The sequence below is a fragment of the Branchiostoma belcheri genome, unplaced genomic scaffold (assembly GCF_001625305.1).
Source record: "Branchiostoma belcheri isolate BF01 breed outbred unplaced genomic scaffold, Haploidv18h27 scaffold17, whole genome shotgun sequence".
Classification (NCBI taxonomy): Eukaryota; Metazoa; Chordata; class Leptocardii; order Amphioxiformes; family Branchiostomatidae; genus Branchiostoma; species Branchiostoma belcheri.
In genome coordinates this window covers 2993818-3016576 of record NW_017803157.1, presented here as the reverse complement: position 1 = coordinate 3016576, position 22759 = coordinate 2993818, and the positions used below count along the sequence as shown (strand labels likewise).

At 42.9% G+C, this 22759-nt stretch overlaps 1 protein-coding gene and 1 pseudogene across 1 annotated transcript; both read right to left on the bottom strand.

The window, feature by feature from the left end:
- Nucleotides 1-92: 92 nt before the first annotated feature.
- LOC109466781 lies at nt 93-9302 on the bottom strand (annotated as a pseudogene).
- Nucleotides 9303-11848: 2546 nt separating this feature from the next.
- LOC109466613 (IgGFc-binding protein-like) lies at nt 11849-20602 on the bottom strand. The gene is made up of 10 exons (XM_019764344.1): nt 20518-20602; nt 19594-19766; nt 18941-19184; nt 18324-18457; nt 17387-17629; nt 16178-16299; nt 15513-15674; nt 14260-14424; nt 12949-13145; nt 11849-11919 (listed from the first exon to the last, which is right to left on the bottom strand). Exons 1-10 carry the CDS (start codon nt 20570-20572, stop codon nt 11849-11851), a joined length of 1566 nt encoding a protein of 521 aa, XP_019619903.1. The 5' UTR covers nt 20573-20602.
- Nucleotides 20603-22759: the final 2157 nt, after the last annotated feature.

The window sequence follows — 22759 nt, the reverse complement described above, 5'->3', positions numbered from 1 at the left end:
TTTTGTCGCCCTCTGACAGTGGTCAACATGCCGAAAATGGGCAAATATGCCATGCCGGAATGTGGATGGCAGATAAATATGAAGAGTAAAGAGAGGAGACAAGACAAGGCTCTGATTTAATGTTCTTTTACTTTGATGCAGCGGTGTATTTCATTCCTTTTTCCTTTTTTGGTGACTGCGTATATGGGATATTCCCACCAAACCATTGTACAATATAGGTATCTTTTAACCAGATTTGTGATGTCAAACTTTGTGAAAATGTAGGAATATTTTTTTTCGCCCTATCGCATGAGATTTGTAGTCTGTGGAGGATGTCATCCATAAAATATACATGCTGTGGCATAATACACTGGCATTAGAATAATTACAAAGGCGTACAATAAAGGTCTTTCATTCATTATTCCTTGGACCTTTAATTGCAGGTTCATCTTACTTGTAGAAACTGTGCAGCAATGCTGGCTATGGTCAATCAGCAGTCTCTTCCAATTGTCATTGATCTAACATTGTATACCAGACAGCTCTTCTAGCTTGTCTAATAGCGTCGCCTGTTCAAGGGGCCAGGCTCCTGCACTTTTGCACCAAGCATTCCTTGTACTGGTCCCTGTGGTCAGCGCAGTTACCTACAGAGGAAGGAAGATAACATGGACGTTAACCGTGCAGATTTTAAGTAACTCCATCAGGAAAATGAAAACACATTAATGATTTAGTGATCTAAGTGTTGCTCGAAGTTTGGCGAGAAAACGTGTTATGTTAGTAGGTGTGATTGTTAGAGTTTGAAACAGTGACGACAACAGCTATATGAGCTGACATCCTAGTTTATACATACAGTTCCTCAAGCCATGTTTGGCGGAGTCATACAAACGTATAGAATGTGATTTAAGCTGTCCTATGTACAATCTGTGTGCCTGATGATGAGTACTTTAATACGTGGCAGTTATCATGTCTGATGATATGAGAAAGTAGTGCAGATGTACTAGCTTCTATGAGGGCCTGCAAGGGGGGTCCCGACAACGCTGTACGCTGAATTCGGAAACCTCTCGATTACGCTTTAGATAAATTCCAAGTGGCTACAATGCATTACGTAGAATTAAAACGGCAAATACGCTCTACGCAAAATGCGAAGAGCGGTCCGTCTACGCTCTACGTAGAATTAAAACGGAAAAGGGCTTGCGGGCCCCCTTCTATCTTGAGTATGTAACAAGATGTCTCTCACCGGTTGCCAGGTCTTCGTCGACCAGCCCGTCGCCGTCATCATCCCTGCCGTTCAGCAGCTCTTCGTCCACCCGCCCGTCACAGTCGTTGTCCTGCCGGTCTCCGGGGACGGGGGCGGTGGCGCTGCAGGAGGCGGCGATCCGGGCCAGCCGCAGCCCGCCGGGGTAGCCGTACGACTCCAGGTTGGTGTAGCCGTAACTGGATGGGGAGTTGGGAAGCACCAATATTTACCAGTCTATAACGCTACTTTCATAGACTTGGAGAACGTCTGTCCTACGCACATTTCTTTATTGATATATAAAGAAAAGTAACATTTGCAAAGCAAATGCATAATGTTTACCTTCGGATATGGTCTTCTTTGTTACTTCTTACTCATTCACATACATGTATATGGTGACAGGAGTCTAAATACCTACTATGAGATTGCAACATTATGTAACCCAACACCAGTTACTATGGTGACAGGACATTGTACAAGTCTTACAGGCTTCTTTCCTCCTCCCACATACTGTTTTTATTTCTTGTATTTTTCTATTAATGATTTTATTTGTGCAAATAAATAAATACAGATACAGATACGTGTGTACATTTCTTACCTGAACAGGCCAGTGGTCACAATAGGAGAGATATGTCCAACTGTGTGCGTGCCTCTGTCAATATCCAGCTGTGCGGCTGCGTAGTCGGTTCCTGGTACGTCATGCCAGTCGGTGTCGCTAGGCAACCGCTGTCCGTCCAATAGGAGACCACCTTTGTCAGCCGAGCTGTGCCAGGTGCAAAAATTGGTATCGCCATATTAGGTCATGTTGAATTGATTGTATGAGTGACATTCTCTCGTACATGAATTTTCGTCGTATATATATATATATATATATATATATATATATATATATATCTTTTTTATTTATTTATTCCAACATTTTATTTATTCCAACATGTACTAGTAGTCACCAGACGTGGTGACGACACACTCAAGTTTTTTCAACTTATATTAATGCCGCCACCAACACAGGGGACAAATACATTACAGGACAATACTCATTTACACCTGAGCTAAGTGAGGAAAGCCGTGTAAAGTGCCTTTCCCAAGGGCACAGGATCGGTGGCATGTCAGGACTCGAACCCGGGACTCTTAGTTCCGAGTCGCGCACTCTGCCGCTACGCCACACGACCCCACGTCGTATATATGCCGTGGATTGCAAACAAATATTGGAAAATCAACATGGCCTTATTCACCAAAATTGATAGGTCCATTTGGGACATGGCATTGTACGCTAGATTTAAAATTCCCTGCATTTTGGAAAACACATGAAATGACGAACAGAGGCCGTGTTTAAGTGAAATCACCCAAGGCGGTTTACATGTGGTTTACCCCGAAGCCGGTTTCAAGTGGCTCCATGTGAACGCTCCGAAATCACATTGAAAGCGCCTCGATCCCAAGCCACTTCTAGAGGTGGTTTCGAATCGGTTTCCCCGCATCGCGATTTGCGTCTGAACACAATGTGATTTCAATGTGACTTCGTCTGGTCATGGATTACGGGGTGATATTTCTTTATTTATATGCAATACCAACTTTTACGTGGCAGCAACTTAAAGAGCAGTTATTGTCAAATAATGTGTCCGTTCTAGGGCGAGCTTCACCGCCTCTGGCGGGACCACGTCGGCATTCGGCCGAGATACGATGGGAGGGGGGCATCAGCAAGCAGGTCGTTGACCTCTGACATTAATAACTCGCCACCTTGCGTGTTATCATCAAACAGCAATAAATGTAGCTCAAGCGAATTGTGATCGGACACGGTTTCACCAGATGTGAGGAATGTGAGTTACCCGAATCGCGGTTTGGGTGATTTCACTTAAACACGGCTAAAATGAAGGAACTGAATGCTTTGTATGACGAAAGATTACCTGGTGACCAGGTTGATGTGATGGGTCGTTCTGGAAGGATCGTAAAGAAGGTCAATCGTAGAAATGGTGTACTTCGCCTCGAACTGGGCCACATTTGGGATGATCATCATGAACGGGTCTGTTGCCGTGTTGTCAGCCGAGCCGGTCTTACTGTAGGGAAGTTAACAAAAAGCCATGTACAAATACAAAATGACTAATAAACTGGTGTACGTACCAACCACTAAGTATCTGATACCAGCCCAGAAAAGAACAAGAAACAGTCATGCCTTCAAATATCAGAGTTATCAACCAAGAATTGAGGTATTCAAAAACTCGTATTTCCCCAGAACTATCGTAGACTGGAACTCGTTGCCCCCAAGCACAGTTGGGGCATCATCACTAGAAAGCTTTAAACAACTCCTGCAATCAAATGTCCAAAGATTGAGTGTAACAAGCCGTTCGGTGTGATATAGCTAGCTGCCGCCGCGCCGCGTGCCTGCGAAGCTGGTGTGTTACGCCGAAGGGTGGTTATACCGGCTATACCGATAAAGATACAGAGAGCCGGTACTCAATAAAGAGACAACCAAGTGTTTCGGTGACCGTCTGTCACCTTCCTCATGGCAATTCTGACTGGTTCACATATTGCACAGCACAGGAGCAATAGATGCGTTTCCAAACGTAAAGTATTTATATACGGTTACGAATCTGATCTACGATAAGTGTTTGTGTATGTGTGTGTGTTTGTGTGTTTGTGTGTGTGTGTGTTTGTGTGTGTGTGTGTGTGTGTGTGTGTGTGTGTGTGTGTACGTGTGTGTGAAGCCTATAACTATCCCCCTACCAGCCCCTACCTGTACTGCACCAACAAGACAGGCTCACTGGAGGTCACGTGTCTGTACTCGTCAGATGGAACGTCAATTTCCCAGAATTCCCCAGCGTTCAGGGTCACCGTGTTCTCATTGGTGACGTCGACCTTAAAAATAACAACAGAAGAGGTAAGCATCGGTAAGTACAAAATCCCGAGCTCTGGGCCTTTTTTCTTTCAACATTTAAACAGAAGAAGAAGAAAAAAGACCTCCATGCTTATATGTCTCCACCGGACTGTCAAAAAGCCATCTATGACGCTCCTTTTTTATTTTGCGTGACGTAAACACAAACCTTTTAAGCTAATAAGAAAGACTCTTTCCATAAACACCCATTCTGCTTACAGTTCCTTGTAACCACACATGTGTAGATATGTAAATATTGTACTTTCGGGAATGCATCTGTAGCAGCGACACCTGTACTGCAATGCAATGTGAACCAGTCAGAATTGCCCTGAGGAAGGTGACAGACGGTCACCGAAACGTCGGCTGAATAAAAGACTTGGTTGTGTAAAAAAAAGAGTCTACAAGATTAAGACAGAGATGTTTCCAAACGCTTCAAAACTCACCTGTGTGTTGTCTCTGGCAGCAATCACACGGAAGAGGTCGCCGCCTCTGTGCTTGATGAGCGGCACAGTGACGAACTCCTTCCCCCAGGTGTCCACGGGCGGGATCATCTGTACCAGGTGGTCTCCTGTCCCCCTCTGTGTCTCGTCCATAGGCCGGCAGTAGGCGAAAAGGTTCCCGCTCAGTACGGCCACTGGGTGGGTCGCCGTGATCTTTGAGCCGGTCAGGTCCTCACTCGCCTGGACCTGCAGGTATGGTCTCAAGACTCAAGAATTATTTATTTATCAATGGCAATAAACTTAATACAAGTTACTGAATTGCGAATCAATGTACATTTCATTATTTTAAAATCAAGAGTTTATAGTATTGCATATAATTAAGTTAAAATTCAGAGTCATTAGGAGGTTAAAATACAAAGTTATTAGGAAGTTAAAATACAGTATCATTAGAAAGACTACATGGACCACAATAGTTACACATAATACAACCACACCACAACAGTTAAAAATGATGGTGGTGTTTTAGAGAGAACTCTATTGACACAACAAAAGTTCAGCGACTTTCGTAAGGTCTAAGACATGTCGATATATAGACAAATATACATGGGTACAACGAAATTATCCTACGTACAAAACAATAGATGGGTCAACTAATACTACTTGTTCTAAGGTCTAAACATTCTTTGATATATTTACCTATTTGTACACAGTAAGGGTTATTGCATAGTGCGTTAGGTGACACACACTAATTTTTAGTGTGTGTCACCTTCGAACGCATAGGAGCATTATTGTTTTAATTCTTTAGGCCATGTTGATTTGATTATATGGATGACATCTACGCGCGCATAAATTTTAAAAAGTTAAGGAGAAAATACTACGTTTTTTATTCGCACACTCGCATCAGTTTTGAGGTTCCCAGAGGATGCCATCCATATAATCAAATCCTAGCACAAGAAAAATCAGGTTGTCGAACCTGAAGAGTCTCAAACCGGTCCAGTCTCACAGTAAATGGTTGTCCTGCGCGGTAGTCGTGTCTGTCAAATTCAACATCTTGGCTGGGGACAATGGTGACGTCTGTTCCATCGTGCACACCGGCTACTCCGAACTCTGCCAAGATAGGACATTAAAAAAATTCTATAAATGTCGATACATGTATACAGAAAAGGGCATTCGAATGAAAGTACTCTTATCAACCTCTGCTTGTAGACTACAAGCAGAAGTTAATGGGGGAAGATCGTTACCTTTTATATATAGTACCCTAGTTTTTTTTTGCTACCCCAACCCCCACCCAGAAAGGTAACTTTGCAATGCAAATGCATAATATTTACCTTCGCATATGGTCTGCTCTGTTAATTCTTACTCAAATACATTAATACACATGGTTAGACATGAGTATAAATCCCTCCTACTATAAAACTGCAACATGATGTAACCCAACACCAGTGACCATGGTGATAGACGTCAACAAACGAGGTCATTAATTGGCCAGGTCAGAGGTCAGTGTTTGGAACGGAAGAGGAGGAAACGTAGCAAAAACAAGAGTATCACTTCTTCCCTACCCCTAGAGCTATCTACCAACCAAAATTCGTGACCCTTGCATGTCCAGATCGCGAGATATCAAAACCGTAAGTTCTGCTGTAGTACCAACAAAAGTAAAGTCGCTAGGGGGCCCATAATCTAATCGTTTCTAAGTCTCCTCAAGACCTACCCACCTACCAAGTTTCATGACAATGCATATGAAGCTTCTTGAGTTATGCTGTTCACAGACAAACAGACAAACGGACAGACGGACAAACGCTACTGAAAACATAACATTCTTGGCGAAGGTAACAATATGTTTTCCTTCGGTTAACGTAATGAAACGGTGTCCTACGAGCTGGCATGTCGTCCCAGCCCTCCTGGTGCCGGTTGCGTGCGATGCTCGAGCAGGCAGCGAAGTACTCTGTGCCCAGCACGTCTGTGGGGAGGGCCAGGTAGGCGTCAGAGCTCTTCAGCTCGGCAAACACCCCGTACACCACGATCTCCACATCGGCCGTCACGTGTACCGCCCTGCCGCCTCCGTCGCTCTTTTTGCTCCCACGGAGCTCCACGTCTTCGCGCCTTAGCTCCACCTCTTGCACCTGCCAAAAACAAAAAACGTTTTAAAAAGTCTTTTTTTTACATTGCGCTGTAAGACTCTACAATGATAATGTTTCATTTCTTCACATTTTCTTTTCCTTTAAACTGATTTTGGCATTCTACAAACATTAGTATCCAATTTTTTTTTTAATTTCTGGCATATACGTGTATTTGCTCATTTTGCAGTTGCTTTGCACGATTTACAGTATGGTTTTTGAAAAGCTTCTGAAAAAATTCATGCGTGCGCGGATGTCATCCATATAATCAAACCAACATGGACTTATTGTAGTCCAATATATCGTCCAAAGATGTTGCTGTCATATCATAGACGCTAGAACTCTATGCACTGTGACAAGCATTGATGGCAAGTCGTTTTATAGTCCATGCTCGAAGCAAATGGTTGCCATGTACACATATTGACTTAATCTGTTGACATACCTCAAGCGCTTGGTTGGAAAGCTGTTTTAAAACACTCTGTCACGGAGAAGTTGAAATTAATATAGAAGTCCGTGTAAAAATGTCCAATTATTGGCATATTGTTTTTCTAGCTTTTCCTAAAGACACCCAATGCAATTTCAGGGCGACAAAACTTGTTTTCAAAGTTGTAAGTTGAATCAACCCCATCCCATAGCATAAAGATATCTGTAAAGCAAAAATGTGATGTTTGACGGAAAACGGTTGCTTTTTTGCTGGTTCTAGCTAGTTATGGGTGGATGGTACCCAAAAATACATAGATACCTCACGTAGCTTGCTTGGTGGCCATTTCAGCCGCTTTAAGTATAAAATGGTGACGAAAATGTGCTAAGAAATGGCAGGAAATGTCAATATCATCCAGATTTCCTCATCGAGATTTTTTTGTTTGCCGCCCTGAAATTGCATAGAATTAGATGCATTTTATTAATCTCCAAGCAGATCTTTTGGTGGGGGTAAGACAGCATCAAATTGGCCAGTCTGTAACCATTTCCCCACCCAAGTTGGTGGTGGTAGCGACAAAAAAAGGGTCATATATAAATAAAAAAGCAAACGATATTCCACCATCAACCTCTGCTTGGAGAGTAGCCTTTAATCCCTTAGTTGAAAGAGTGACAACTCACCTGTCCGAAACGTGCGTTCACTCTACGATTGCGACCACTACGCGGATACGTGATTTCAACACTAGCGCCGCTCGGATGTGGACAGGTGATGAACAGTTTCGGGTCGTTTCGATCTCTCTGGAAGTTTTCCGGAAATGTCAGGATGAACTCAGTACCCTTGTTGTCCAGAGCAGCTGGAAACAAGAAAAACTCACATATAATACCTCAGGGCAGTCATAGGGTTTTACTGAACAAAAAGTACAGGGATTTTTGTATGGTCTTCTACAACTAAAAATCTAACAAAGCTAAATACATGTATGAATAGCGTCATCCTACGTACAGAAAATATGTATGCGGCAAAATACTTACAGAATATGTCAGCGGCAACAATAAAGGGTTAACGATTCTCTAACATGTAAAATGTTCTTTAATGTTAATTCTGTAATCTTTTGTTTGGCACAGTTATGATGTCAGTACGGTATATATTGTTTGGTTTTCTTGCGTTTCGGTTTTCTGGCAACATCTTCATTCACTCAGCGTACTTTCCTCAAAGCAATTACTAGTTAGGACATTAAATGAAAACGAACGTGAGTTTCTATGTATATCCACCGACACAACGTAAAGTATTGTCAAACTTTGCTTCACTGACGTATACATACGCTCCAAGCTAGTATTTTTGGCGTGTTTTAGGCATTTGGATTGGGATTTCTTTTTTTTTTTGTACCGGTATCTTTTCTTACGTCAGCGAGGCAAATGGTAACTCTCTGGCAAACGGATACAGCCTGGCCATTTTGATGTGAACTTTATTTACGCAACAAAAGTACAGCGACTTTCGTAAGGTCTAAAGCTGCATGTATACATACAGACAGATACATGGGTACACCGAAATTAACCTACGTATGAGAATGGTTTATGAGAATGGTTTATTCAACAACAAAAACCCTTGCAGCAAAAGTGCTGAATTGCGGTTTTTTCCACTAAAATCGTATGCTTATCAACATTATGCATTACAAATCAGAATTAACAAAGACATAAATCACTATAAAATTAAATAAAATCACTACCATCACGACTTACAGTTCTGCTACTTTAACTGTCATTCAGCAAACGGACACAATAGGGTAGTGTACTGTTTAACATGCGCTGTGTCCGGCACTTAAACTGTGTCAGTTTCGTACTGTTCCTACGTACGAGAGGTGATCAAAAAGATATAACTGTCTTTGCAGCCACCGAAAGATCTGCTTGGAGATTAACGTATAACATCCGTGTCCATAATATCACCAGGGTCCATAACATCACCACCTTGAGAAATAGTGTGTTAAATATATTTTACTGCAACATACCCTAGGTATGTACATTTGATGTGTGAAGGAGTGCATACCAAAAGTATGTTGCAGTAAAAATATCTTAAAGCAAACTATTTCTCAAGGTGGCGATATTATGGACCCTGGTGATATTATGTACACGGATGTTACGTGCTTGAAGACAATTTTGAGAGTGTTTTGAGTGTTCTTACCTTGGCTGCAGCCAAATAACGCCACCAGAACTAACCCAGACAGAAGCAGGCGGGCCATCTTGGTTTCTACCTGAAGCTGTTCTTTGCTCCTTGTTCGTTCGGCTCATGACCTTAGCAAACTTAAAGGTCGGTGCCTTTATGTCTTGGGGACAAATGCATTCATTCACCATACATGCGTAGCCTGGTAGTTTCACAATTTGTAATATCCCCAGCCTTTATCATCGACAGTTTACAATACATTTAACAGAAACATGTATACAACGTTGGTATATACAAAGGAGATGTGTGTGTAGGGGGTGGGGTGGGGTTGTCGTGTGTGATAACCTTCGGGGAGACAATTAGTAAAGGCGATATATACTATCTGACAAAGTTGCTGAACGATACGCATGTTCTGTAACATACTGGTTGTTGTACTCGCCGAACAGGCTTTTGATATTGTATTTTCTATGTATATGTAGTGTTTGTATTGAAGTCCCAATGGATAATATTGTCAAGTTTTTAAATTGTAAAAAAGTCTACAATTCAGCCATTTAGGCTGCCACCGACTTTTAAACCTGTATGTCTATGTATTTTATGTGAATAATAAACCAGTCATCATCATCATCATCATCATATGGCTACATACACACTCCTGTTGACCATACAAGATGTAATTCTAGGATACTAGTATCATCTTTCTGATGTAAGATTTCAATACATCAATGAGTTGATATTATTGGTCGGGAAAACACTATCTGTAAGTTTAAGTATGGAACTTGTCATTTAGATATAGTCTCACTGTTAAAGATTGAATGCTCAATAAGAAACATATGAAATACTGTATATTCATTTGATGGCATAAAACGTTACTAGGCACCTATGTACTTGTATTTTATGAACAATATTAAGTTTTTAAAAAACTTGTAAAGGCGAGTCACATCACCTATTTTGTCACCTCCTATAATGTGCTCAATGGTTAAGTCAAATAAACGGACAAACAATGATGGTTTACACTGAAACAGCGCGGCCTGCATGCCGAATTAATTAAAGCATCTCATGAATAAAGAATGGTCCAAACAAACAAACAAACAAACAATGCAAACTGTAATGTTACAGTCAGCTTTGATATGATGATATATTTAGGCTACAGGACGCAATTATAAAATATGTCTAACACAGATAGAAATATTAATCTTATCATTAAAATTGCAAAATATGTAATTTGGAAAACGTGGTGTAATGTAAAGGCAAGGTATGATGGGAACGTGAAGGCACTTGCCGTCATGTTTAATTATGAAATGTTCTGTTATCATAATTGCTGTATGTTTTCATTGTAAATAAATGAAGAAAAAAACAATGCAGCGGGCTAGCAGAACTTGGCTCATTGGTTTATTAGACAGTGTGAAGATGGAAACTTTGTTTCCGATACACTCTGATACTAGAAACTATATATTAACTGTACATCGTTTAAAACTTCGGGGAAGACAACGCGAAGAAGTGAGTCATCCCCTGTTTTGTCTTCCCCTCTATTTTGTAATGGAAAAGCTAAATAAAGAAATAAACTACGTTATATCTGCTGCCTCCGTTTACTCCCTCTGATAATTCGTTACTAGAAAGTAATCCAGAGTACCCCTAAAATGTCCAGGCCGTGTAGAGCCCCTGTCACACATTCAAGGCCTTCCCTGACATTGCCCCCCAAACACTAGCCAACCAATACCGACCGTACTTTGGGAGCAGTATGATCAGATTTAGGCCACGTCTACATTTCTATATGAATCAAATCGAATTTAAGCTAAATCGTAGTCAGATTTGTACCCCCCCCCCACACACACACTTTCAAACACACACCGAACATTGTTGATATATATTCACCCTATCTGGTACACAGAACGATACCTTTCTTATATTGTTGTCGTGTCCAACTCCCATACCTGCCTACATAGGTCGATTTCTGTATACCTCATTCCATAAGCAAAAACAAACCAACAAAACATGACCATATTATTACTCATATATTGTTATCGATAGTACTTTGTAGCGATAATTGTATGATAGTTTAGTTTTGTAGTATTGTTATCTTACTGCCACACATTGTACCATGTACGATTGTCGAGCAAAAAGTTCGTTCATTCATTCATTCATCCATCCATCCATCCATCCATCCATCCATTCATTCATTCATTCATTCATTCATTCATTCATTCATTCATTCATTCATTCATTCATTCATTCATTCATTCATTCATTCATTCATTCATTCATTCATTTTTCCGAACACAAACCAACCACCACTGAAACATGGCCGCACCTCCCGTCTACACCCGAACGTTCTAAATATTTCAGAACATCCGGCTGCCCCCCTATAGCCTAACAGTAACCGACCTCGCCGACCTCCAGCCAACCACAGCCGACCTTGCTCCCGACCTACTCCTAACCATGGTTGGGAAGAGGTAATCTCCAAGCAGATCTTTTGGTGGGGGTAAGACAGTATCAAATTGGCCAGTCTGTGTGGGTGGGGGAATGGTTACAGACTGGCCAATTTGATACTGTCCTACCCCCACCAAAAGACCTGCTTGGAGATTAGGGAAGAGGAGGTGGTGGGTCGGCAAGCGTTCTGTAGATTCGGCTATGTTTGACGGGTGTTTAAGGGGCCAGGCTCCTACAGCGCTGCACCAAGCACTCCCTGTACCGGTCCCTGTGGTCAGCGCAGTTACCTACAGAGGAAGGAAGATTTAGACGATGGTGATTCAGAGCGTCCTCATAGAAACACGACGTGACTTCAATTTAACTAGGAATTTAACTAGGAATAGACTAGGAATTTAACATGCATAACTGCATAATACGTTGATGAAGGTTAGACATCCAGGTAATACAATACGCAGTTTTGTATTATGCAGTTATACGCCAAAAAGCAGTTACTCAAACAACTGGATATGATTTTGGAAAATCCATATCCAGTTGTTTGAGTAACTGTTTTTTGGCGTATAACTGCATAATGTTTACCTTCACATGGTCTAGCCCAATAAACTACTGATCTGCATATTCAAACATATTCATATTCATATGTATGGTGGCCAGACGCCCCAACCCTATGCTGGTACAAACTATGTAACCCAACACCACAGAGTGTCTGCTTCAGCACCAGTTACCATGGTAACAGACGTCTGGTCCAGATCATTGACTTTATTTGTTTGGAGAAGAAAAAGAGGGAGAAAAAGCTGAGCAAAAACAATATGTTTCCTTCTGTGAAGGTGACGGTCATATTTCTTAGAAAAAAAATCAAAGACTGCTGCAAATATAGCAAAACTCGCCACTCGGGCGTCCCTGAGGCCATGTTGATTTGATTATATGGATGACATCCGCGCGCGCATGAATTTTCGGCCGTTTCCAAAAAAGTTTTCAACCATACTGTAAATCGTACAAAACAGTTGCAAAATGAGCAAAAATATACCATAAGTTACAAAAAAATTAATAAAAACTATACCAATGTCGTAGAATGCCAAAATCAAACGAAAAGAGACGAAATTGTAAAGAAATGAACTTGAAGACTAGATTATTCGCCAAACCATATTCTGTGCCATTTGCTCAACCCTCATGACCACGTAGATTTCATAATGAAAAGAACTTTTTTTTTGCCAAACTTTTTTTTTATTCGCACGCGCGCATCAGTTTTGGGGCTCCCGGAGGATGTCATCCATATAATCAAATCAACATGGCCTGAATAAGAATAAGAGGCCACTCACTGGCGGCCAGATCTTCGTCGACCAGCCCGTCGCCGTCATCATCCCTGCCGTTCAGCAGCTCTTCGTCCACCCGCCCGTCACAGTCGTTGTCCTGCCGGTCTCCGGGGACGGGGGCGGTGGCGCTGCAGGAGGCGGCGATCCGGGCCAGCCGGAGCCCGCCGGGGTAGCCGTACGACTCCGGTTTTACAAAGCCATAACTGCGGATGGGGAGGGTACTCGGGTTATTCTGGAATCCAGAACTCGTTTTCCCGGCCGCAAGAGCCGCTGGTGTAAATTACCGCTACGGGGGTCTAGCCCGGGGGAGTTTGGCTGGCCTAGGGCCGGACAAACCCCTCGGGCTCAACTCCCCCGTAGCGGTAATTTAGGCAGGCGGGCGAGAGGCTCTCGGCTGCCGAGGGAAAACGGCTAACGGCCCGATACTAGTTTGGCATCCAGGGTAAGGGTAGGTGGGTGGAAGGAACGCCTGAGTCAATATCGAATGATGATATAGCATACCATACATGTCTTTTTCACCAGGGATAGCTGTACGACTCCGGTTTTACAAAGCCATAACTGGGAATGGGGAGGGTATATATATATTAAATAAACTCAAATATGCTCATGTTTTGCCCCCAACAGTTGAGGAAAGTACTTTTCTTCCTAGTTGTTACAGTTTTTCCATCTATTTCAATTTTACGTAGGTGGGTGGTAGCCTCCTTCGCAGTCTTGTTGGGCGTCGGCGTTATTTTTTTCTCTGAGCGACGCGAGTAATATGCGGCCGCGAGGGACGATTTGCTGCCGAGGGAGTTTTTGCCACGGAGAGAAGGTTGGAGCGCGAAACCTTCTCTCCGTGGCAAAAACTCCCTCGGCAACAGTGAGTCAATATCGAATGATGATATAGTGTACCATACATGTCTTTTTCACCAGGGATAGCTAACATACAACTTCAGGTTTACAGACCATAGATGACATTGAACGGGGTGTTAGCCTCTATCAGACTTTAAATAGGAAGCGGCTGGAAAGAGTAGATCTAGAAATTGGCCGAACAAACAGATCATATGGCAGGGGAGTTGGTCCGTGCTAAGAGAACAGTTTACCCTAACCTCTCCGAAGTCTGGTAGAGGCTAGTTGGGTGTAATGACGAAATAGCGAAACCTGATCTAGATTTCATGATAAAGGCCAAACATTCGTTTTATTCGCACACTCGCATCAGTTTTGGCGTTCCCAGATGATGTCATCCATATAATCAAATCAACATGGCCCTAATGTAAAAGTTTAAGCATTCATGACAATACGTAAACCGATGTGTTGCAAAACTATGCATATTCTCACCTGAACAGACCAATGGTGGAGATGGGTGAAAGGTGGCGAACTGTGTGGGTCTCTGCAGAAATAGTCATCTGTGCGGCGGCGTAGTCGGTCCCAGGTACGTCATGCCAGACGGTGTCGCTAGGCAACCGTTGTCCGTCCAATAGGAGACCACCTTTGTCAGCCGACCTGTGCAGATGCCGACACCATTAACGTGGGGTCGTGTGGCGCAGTCGGTAGCGCGTTCGGCTCACACCCGAGAGGTCGTGGGTTCGAACCCTGCCCATGTCACCGATCTTGTGCCCTTGGGAAAGGCACTTTACACGACTTTCCTCACTTCACTCAGGTGAAAATGAGTACCTAGCTTCGGCTAGGGACGTCCCTCGGATAGGACGTTCAATGGAGGTCCCGTGTTTGGGACAGCCACACCCCACGCACGTTAAAGAACCCACCGCACTTATCGAAAAGAGTAGGGGACCTTCCCGGTGTGAGTGGTTCAAACCTTACAGTCTGGTCTCGGGGTTGACATCTTTGAAGAGGTGATAGTCACCTGTTATGTCAATCCTTCCACAAATGTGGTAAATCGTCATAAAATAAATGAAAAATTAATTTCTCAAATTACCGCTGCTTACAATATTTATCACCTTCTATTTAAAGCCCCTGTCATACATTCGGGACCTTTCCCCGACCTTGCCCCAAGTTTGACCAGATTTAGGCCACACCTACCCTTCTATACGAAACGAATTTGAGTTAAATGTGATTCCCGAACATTTCCCTGTATATTAACAATACTGACTTACCCACGATCGGTTGGCTGATGTTCTGCTGAACAATTTTGCAAAACACAAAAAAAAGTTGAAAAAACTAACCATGAGTACTAGTGGTGTATATCTTTAATTTTTCGTTCACGTAAATTGTCCGATTCTTTGTTTATTTTTCGTTCAAGTATAAACAGCCTGGTAGGACCCCGGCTTAAGCTTGGAAATATGACTTCAATCAATCAATCAATCAATCAATCAAATGGTTTATTTGTAAAAACAAAACCTTGTAGCCATCAGCTAAATTGTATCTTGCTGTACAATTTTGATTTTGACATATCTGGCATAACACACTAAAATTACTAGTTACTCAATAAAATCCATATCATTATACATTGACATACTTAAAAATAACAGATACAATTTTAACATTAAAACTAACAATTACAAACATGTTTTAAGTACTAACACAAAAATATACAAAGTAAATGTGACTTCAGCATAATTCTATGTTGTTACCTTACAACCAGGTTGATGTGATGAGTGCTTCTGGATCCAGGGACAGCGGTCGTTAGCACCAGCTCCACCGTAGCAAAGGTGTACTCTGACTGGAACTGGGCCACGGGCGGGATGATCATCATGAACGGGTCAGTATCCGTGCGGTCAGCAGCACCGGTCTTACTGGTTAGGAATTTATTTATTGTTTGATTCAGGCAAAGCCCATAGACAACATAGACAACACAAAATACATAAATTTAAAAATACAATGTGTAGGATATAAGAAACGGGGCCTATTTAAGGTCTGCTTACCAACTGGCAGTACCGACGCCAGAACTGACTTCTTGGGAAGGCATCAGAGCGTAAGAGCAAACTGATGATGCTGTTACCCGACGCCAGGAGGCGAGCCGCAAAAGAGCGCGTCAGCTTTCGCCTCCTGGCGTCGAAGGTGTCGACACCCAACTGGGCAAAGAACAAGCTGTTACTAGTGGAGCGAGGCTGAGACATAATGATTTTGAAAGCATCGTGGTAAGCAACCCGCAGCCTCTGTAACACACCTGCGCTATGATTGTTCCATAGTTGTACGCAGTACATTTAGAATTAAGGAAAGCTACAGTTATTCCGGAAAATAATTTCATAGGGTTGGTAGAACATAGAATATTTGGGATTTCACTACCTGCACCTACCTGTACTGCACCAACAAGACAGGCTCACTGGAGGTCACGTGTCTGTACTCGTCCGATGGAACGTCAATTTCCCAGAATTCCCCAGCGTTCAGGGTCGTCGTGTTCTCATTGGTGACGTTGACCTTTAAAAATAGATCAAAACAGAAAAGTACAGATTATTATCAACAAATAGAGTCTGAACAAATGAAATTGCTGCAGCCTGGTGCCCAGTCCATCGTGGGTGGGGCGGGTTCTTTTCGGGGCTACAAAAGGGGGGCCTGCGAGGGGGAGGGGGGGTCCCGACAACGCTCTACGCTCGGAATCCGGAAACCTCTCGATTACGCTTTACGATAAATTCCAAGTGGCCACAACGCATTACGTAGAATTAAAACGGCGAATACGCTCTACGCAAAATGCGCCAATTACGCTCTACGTTGAATTAGAGCGATCCGTCTACGCTTTACGTAGAATTAAAACGGCCGATTACGCTCTACAGAAGAGGGCTTGCGGGACCCCCAAAAGCTCTTGGTCGCCCAACTCAGCTAGGTTCCCCTGGAGTTCGATGTGGTGGAGCTAATCAGCTCCTGGCGTACAAAACTCTATCAGCAAAGCTCCTGCAAGTCTAAAACTCGGGCGGCCTGCTGAGTTTGACGGGGGAAAACTATTAGAGCCCGGAAGACAGCCTGCCCCAACCACGATAGACTGGATACTAGCAGATTAGTGAAATGGAGGTAGTGCTGCATACCGGTTCACTGGACTTGGATCCGGACTTGTAAGAATGTTTAGGTTCAAGTCCAAAAAAAACTAAAAGTCAAGAACCAAGTCCGGACTTATTACCATTAAAGACCATATCACATACCCCTTTTCTTTCCAAACCACCTAAAACCTTCCGTAGATTGTAAAATCTTTGCTTCAAAACAAAGGAAACATTGCCATCGGGCATCGACAAGTACCAGCCTCCATGTTATGTGGCCAAAGTTTCACCCAGACAACATTGCAAGGTTGCCAACATGCAATTTTGTATATGCCATGGGTTTAGGTCCGGACTTACAAGTCCGGAACTGAACCTAAACCTCTGGACTTGAATCCGGACCTGAACCTAAAATTGGGTTTACATAGGTATGTATCACTAAATGGAGGTAATATCTAGACGTCCTTGAGGACCATAAAATTGACAACAGCTATAAGAACTGCCTTCGCTTTTGACTATAGTTTAATACACACACAAACCTGTGTGTTGTCTCTGGCAGCAACTACTCGGAAGAGGTCGCCGCCTGTGTGCATCGCAAGCGGCACGGTGACGAACTCCTTCCCCCAGGTGTCCACGGGCGGGATCATCTCCACGATGTGGTCTCCTGTCCCCCTCTGTGTCTCGTCCATAGGCCGGCAGAAGGCGAACAAGTTCCCGCTTAATACGGCCACTGGGTGGGTTGCCGTGATCTTTGAGCCGGTCAGGTCCTCACTAGCCTGGACCTGCAAATATAGCAGATATAAGATCCGTTTATTGCAAGTTCGTGCCCTAGTTCTGCAAGTAACAAGGACATGGTAACAATGTCTAAAACTATGTCTGTGGGGATTGTTTTTTCCTACATGTACATGTATGTAAGCCTTGCACATGGAAAACATACTGCCCCACATTTTCAACGAAGTATTTGTTTTGGATAGTTTAAGTAAGGTAGACAGAATTGATATACAAACTAGAGAAGTAAAGCAAAGCAAAGCAAATGCATAATGTTTACCTTCGGACATGGTCTGCCCTGTTAATTTTTACTCAAACATATCCACAATACATGTACTACTAGTATTACGGTGACAGGAGCAGAGCAGACCATGCCATCCCATAATATTGTTGCAACATTATGTAACCCAACACCAGTCACCATGGTGACAGACATCAACAAATCATGTCATTGGCCAGGTCAGAGGTTAGTGTTTGGAGAAAAAGAAGAGGAAGAGGAAATTGAGTAAAAACAATATGTTTTCCTTCGGTAAAAATAATAAATTTTACAACGTCGATAGATGGATTAAATTCAAATATACCTATAGAAACAAAATCATAGTAAACGAAATAACGGTTAACTACAGTTCTCTTATTTCTTGTCATGAATTTCATGTAGGAGAAGACCACATTTTCGTGACTGTAACGAAGTCCGAGCATGGTTCCAACCTGAAGTGTCTCAAACCGGTCCAGTCGCACGGAGAACTCCTGTCCTGCGGCGTAGTTTTGTCCGTCAAACGTCACGGCTTGGCTGGGGACAATGGTGACGGTCGTCCCGTCATGGACACCGGCCACTCCGAACTCTGCACAAAAATAGCATTACATCATTACAGCATGTTTAAAGTTAAAACTTTTGATCCAACACAAAAAATTCTCTCATCTAGAGCTTTCGACCAGTCACTCTGGTCTTCCTCAGTAGACTGACCCAGTGAAGCTTGTCACGTGGCTTCTTTGAGGTGTGACGTCAACACTGGGTCAAAGGTATCTGGTAGACGATTTCGGCCCCCGTCATGGTTCAATGAAGGGTGATGGGCCCTGATGTATATGGCTTCCTTCACCCCTCTCAAGAAATACTGATGAAGACCAGAGTGACTGGTCGAAAGCTCTAGGAGAGAGAATTTTTTGTGTTGGATCAAAAGTTTTAGGCTTAAACATGTATACTGTGTACCGACACAGATGAACTTTCATGATAGTATCATTACATGTACAGCATGTTGACACTTGAAGTTTGTTTGAACCACAACAAAAAACAACAAAAACAGCACACAACATTTCTGACAGCTCACCTGAGGGTATGTCCAGGAAACCTTCACTATTGTAGTTGCGTACGATGCTTGAACAAGAGACGAAGTACTCCGTCCCAAGGCCGTCGGTGGGGAGGGCCAGGTAGGCGTCAGATGAAGCTCTCTCGGCGAACACTCCGTACACCACGATCTCCACATCGGACGTGATGTGAACGGCCCTGTAGTCGTCACTCTTTTGGCTGCCTCGGAGTTCTACCTCCACACGGTCCAGTTCTACCTTCTTCACCTGCCAGTAAAGTTGCAGAAATAAATCTTCGGTTAGGGACGTTAAATGGAGGTCCCGTGTTTGGGAGAGCCACACCCGGGCGGAAAATTTTTTGACTCAATAATTGTACAAATGGTTTTGATTCAGTGAGAATATCACATATACACAGTCAGTATCGCATATCACTGCATCAAAGTAAAAAACAAAACATTAAATCAGAGTCTTTTGTTGTCTCTTGTCTTCATAGTTATCTGCCATTTACGTTCCGGCATGGTAACAGACATCTTTGCCCATTTTCGGCATGTTGACCACTGTCAGAGGGCAACAAAATTTCTTTTTTTCCCCAATATCAGGCGAAAATTAATGCGTGCGCTGATGTCATCCATAAAAATTACTTGCTGTGGCCTTACAAACAAAACGGAGTACTTACTTGCCCATGCCTCACCCGAACTCTCTCGTGATGGCCGCTAGACGGAAGAGTGACGGTGACTTCGGCCCCGCTCGGATGCGGGCAGGAGAAGAACAGTCTTGGGTCGTGTTGTTGTCTCTGGAGGTTTTCCGGAAATGTCAGGATGAACTCAGTACCCTTGTTGTCGAGAGCAGCTGCAAACAGACGGAAGAACACATTACTGAGGAGGGTTGTTATCAGATGGCTATTAGACTAAAAGCATCTGTCTCACATTCACGAATTTGGCCCCCCGAACACTAGCCAAACGCACCGTGGTTAGGAGTAGGTTGGCGCCAAGTCGGCTGGCGTTCAGCGAAGTCGGCTATTGTTCGGCTGCGCCAGCTGAATGTTTCAAAATGTTCAAAACATTCGTGCCTTGGTCGGGATGTTTGGTTGGCTCTTTGGCTGCAAGTCAGCAGACCACCAGCTAACTATTCGGGAGTAAGTCAGCAGTGTTTGGGCGTGTTTGGGGAACAAATTTGAATCAAATACGTTTCGATCCGTATAGAAAGGTGGGCGTGGCTTAAATCTGGAAAAGCTGCTCCCGAACGTCAGTCGAACATGGTCGGCTGGTGTTCGGGAAAAATTCGGGGGAAGGTCGTGAATATGTGACAGTATCTTAACAATTGACCGTGGAAATGTTCCTGGCATAGGTATACGACAAAACCTTACCTTTACTGAAAATCAGTGAGTTAAAAGTTGATTCTAAACAATCAACAGCTAGCTGGAAGTACGAAGGTCAACCTGAAAAACATTCTTTCTTACCCTATACGCAATTGGATATTAACATAGCATTAGCTGTGAATTTTGGAAACACTGTGACAACACAACACGAGATAGTAAATACTGCAATATAAAATATATATATTTTTAGCCAAGGATAAAGGTGTATTGAGGTGTTCTTACCCAGACTACAGTCAGCCAAAGCCAGCACCAAAACAGACAGGAGCATAAACGCCATATTGGTGAGCACTTTTTCAAGGGGAATATTTTTTGAGCTGTCAGCCTTAGATTTATCGATGTATAAATTAAATCACGTGCAGGGCAGGATGAACATATTTATAGAACCAAGTATACAAAAGCAAAGGTTAGATCGCCTACGCAGAACGTCGTGCTACGTGCGTACGCTAGCCTCTTTCGCAGACTTCTTTGAGCGGAGGCGTTTTTGTTTTTAGGGGAGGGCGCTGATACGCAACTTTTTATGTTTACCGGAGGGAAACATCGTTTTGCTCTATTTCCTCTTTTTCTCCTAACCAATAATGGCAATGACTGTCTGTCACCATGGTAATTAGTGTTGGGTTACATCATGTTGCAATTTTATAGCAGAAAGGATTTAGACTCCTGTTAGACCATCTATATATCCATCTATATATGCATGTGTTTGAGTAAGAATTAACAGAGCAGACCATATGCGAAGGTAAACATTATGCATTTGCTTTGCAAATGTTACCTTTCTAGTTTTACATGGTTTTAGAAAGGATTTAGACTCCTGTTAGACCATCTATATATCCATCTATATATGCATGTGTTTGAGTAAGAATTAACAGAGCAGACCATATGCGAAGGTAAACATTATGCATTTGCTTTGCAAATGTTACCTTTCTAGTTTTACATGGTTTTTGTTTTTTCATGAGGCAGAGGAAGTTATGTTTTGGAGGCTAGGGAGTTACACCTCTTGCGATCTTTTCTCAGGGTCAGGGGACAATCAAATTGGCTACCCGAGTAACAGTTCAGTTCCCGCACAGTGGTAAATGGTGGGGCAAAAGGCAACTTAAGTGGCCAATTAGATCATGGGGGAATGATAACTCGGGTGGCTAATTTGATCATTCGCCCCCCCCCCCCAAAGCAACCCCCGATCGTTCTACCCTCAGCCCTTTCGAAGTCTGCACTGGAGGCTAAGCGAGCAGCGCCCACCGGTAGGAAGTTTATCTTTATTTCATGGACTTTTGCAAACCACGATGACATGAACATAAAACGCATGCCTTGGTGATCCACATTTGCGTTGACCAGAAAGTTTGCTCAGGGCAATGAGGTTTGCTCAAAGGGATGCCAAAAGCCAGTCACTGTTATGGGTACCAGTCATCCCCTGCCACACGACCTTCGTTCCGAAGTCCAGCCGACCCCACACGGTTCGGTTGACGTTCGGGAGCACGCTGACCAGATTTAGGCCACGCCTACTTTTATATACGGATCGAAACGAATTTGAGGAAAATTTGAGTCAGGTCTAACCCCTGAACACGCCCGAATGGTTAGAAGTTGTTCTGCTTACCACTGAAACATGGTCGAACCTCTCGACCAACCCCCGAATGTTTGAATCATTTTGTAAGATTACGCTGACGCAGCCAAATAATAGCCGAATTCTCCGAACAGCAGTTTTTTTCTACTCTAAGGCCATGTTGATTTGATTATATGGATGACATCCTCCGGGAACCCCAAAATTGATGCGCGCGTGCGAATAAAAAAAAGTTTTGCAAAAAAAAAAAGTTGTTTTCATTATGAAATCTACGTGGTCATGAGGGTTGAACAAATGGGACAGAATATGGTTTGGCGAATAACCTAGTCTTCAAGTTCATTTCTTTACAATTTCGTCTTCTTTTGTTTGATTTTGGCATTCTACGACATTGGTATGTTTTTTTTGGTAACTTACGGTATATTTTTGCTCATTTTGCAACTGTTTTGTACGATTTACAGCATGGTTGAAAACTTTTTTTTTTTTTGAAACGGCCGAAAATTCATGCGCGCGTGGATGTCATCGATATAATCAAATCAACATGGCCTAACATTTATCACAAGATATGGTGACGGCACACTCAAGTCTTTTCAACTTATTTATGCCGCCACCAACGCAGACAAACGCACGGACAACAGGTATAAACGATCATTTTCACTTGGGTTAAGTGAGGAAATTCGTGCAAGTGCCTTTCCCATGGGCACAAGATCGGTGGCAAGGCAGGATTCGAACTTGGGACGAACGCTCTGTCATTTCTTGTTGTTTGAGTAATTAGGATTTATTATTTTTTTTATTCTATGTTAGGTCTTATTCAATACTTTCTTGTACTTCGCCATACATTGTACCATGTGCAATTGTCGTGCAATAAAGCAATAAAATAAAATCTTCATTTAATACCCTAAACGACCCCACACCTGC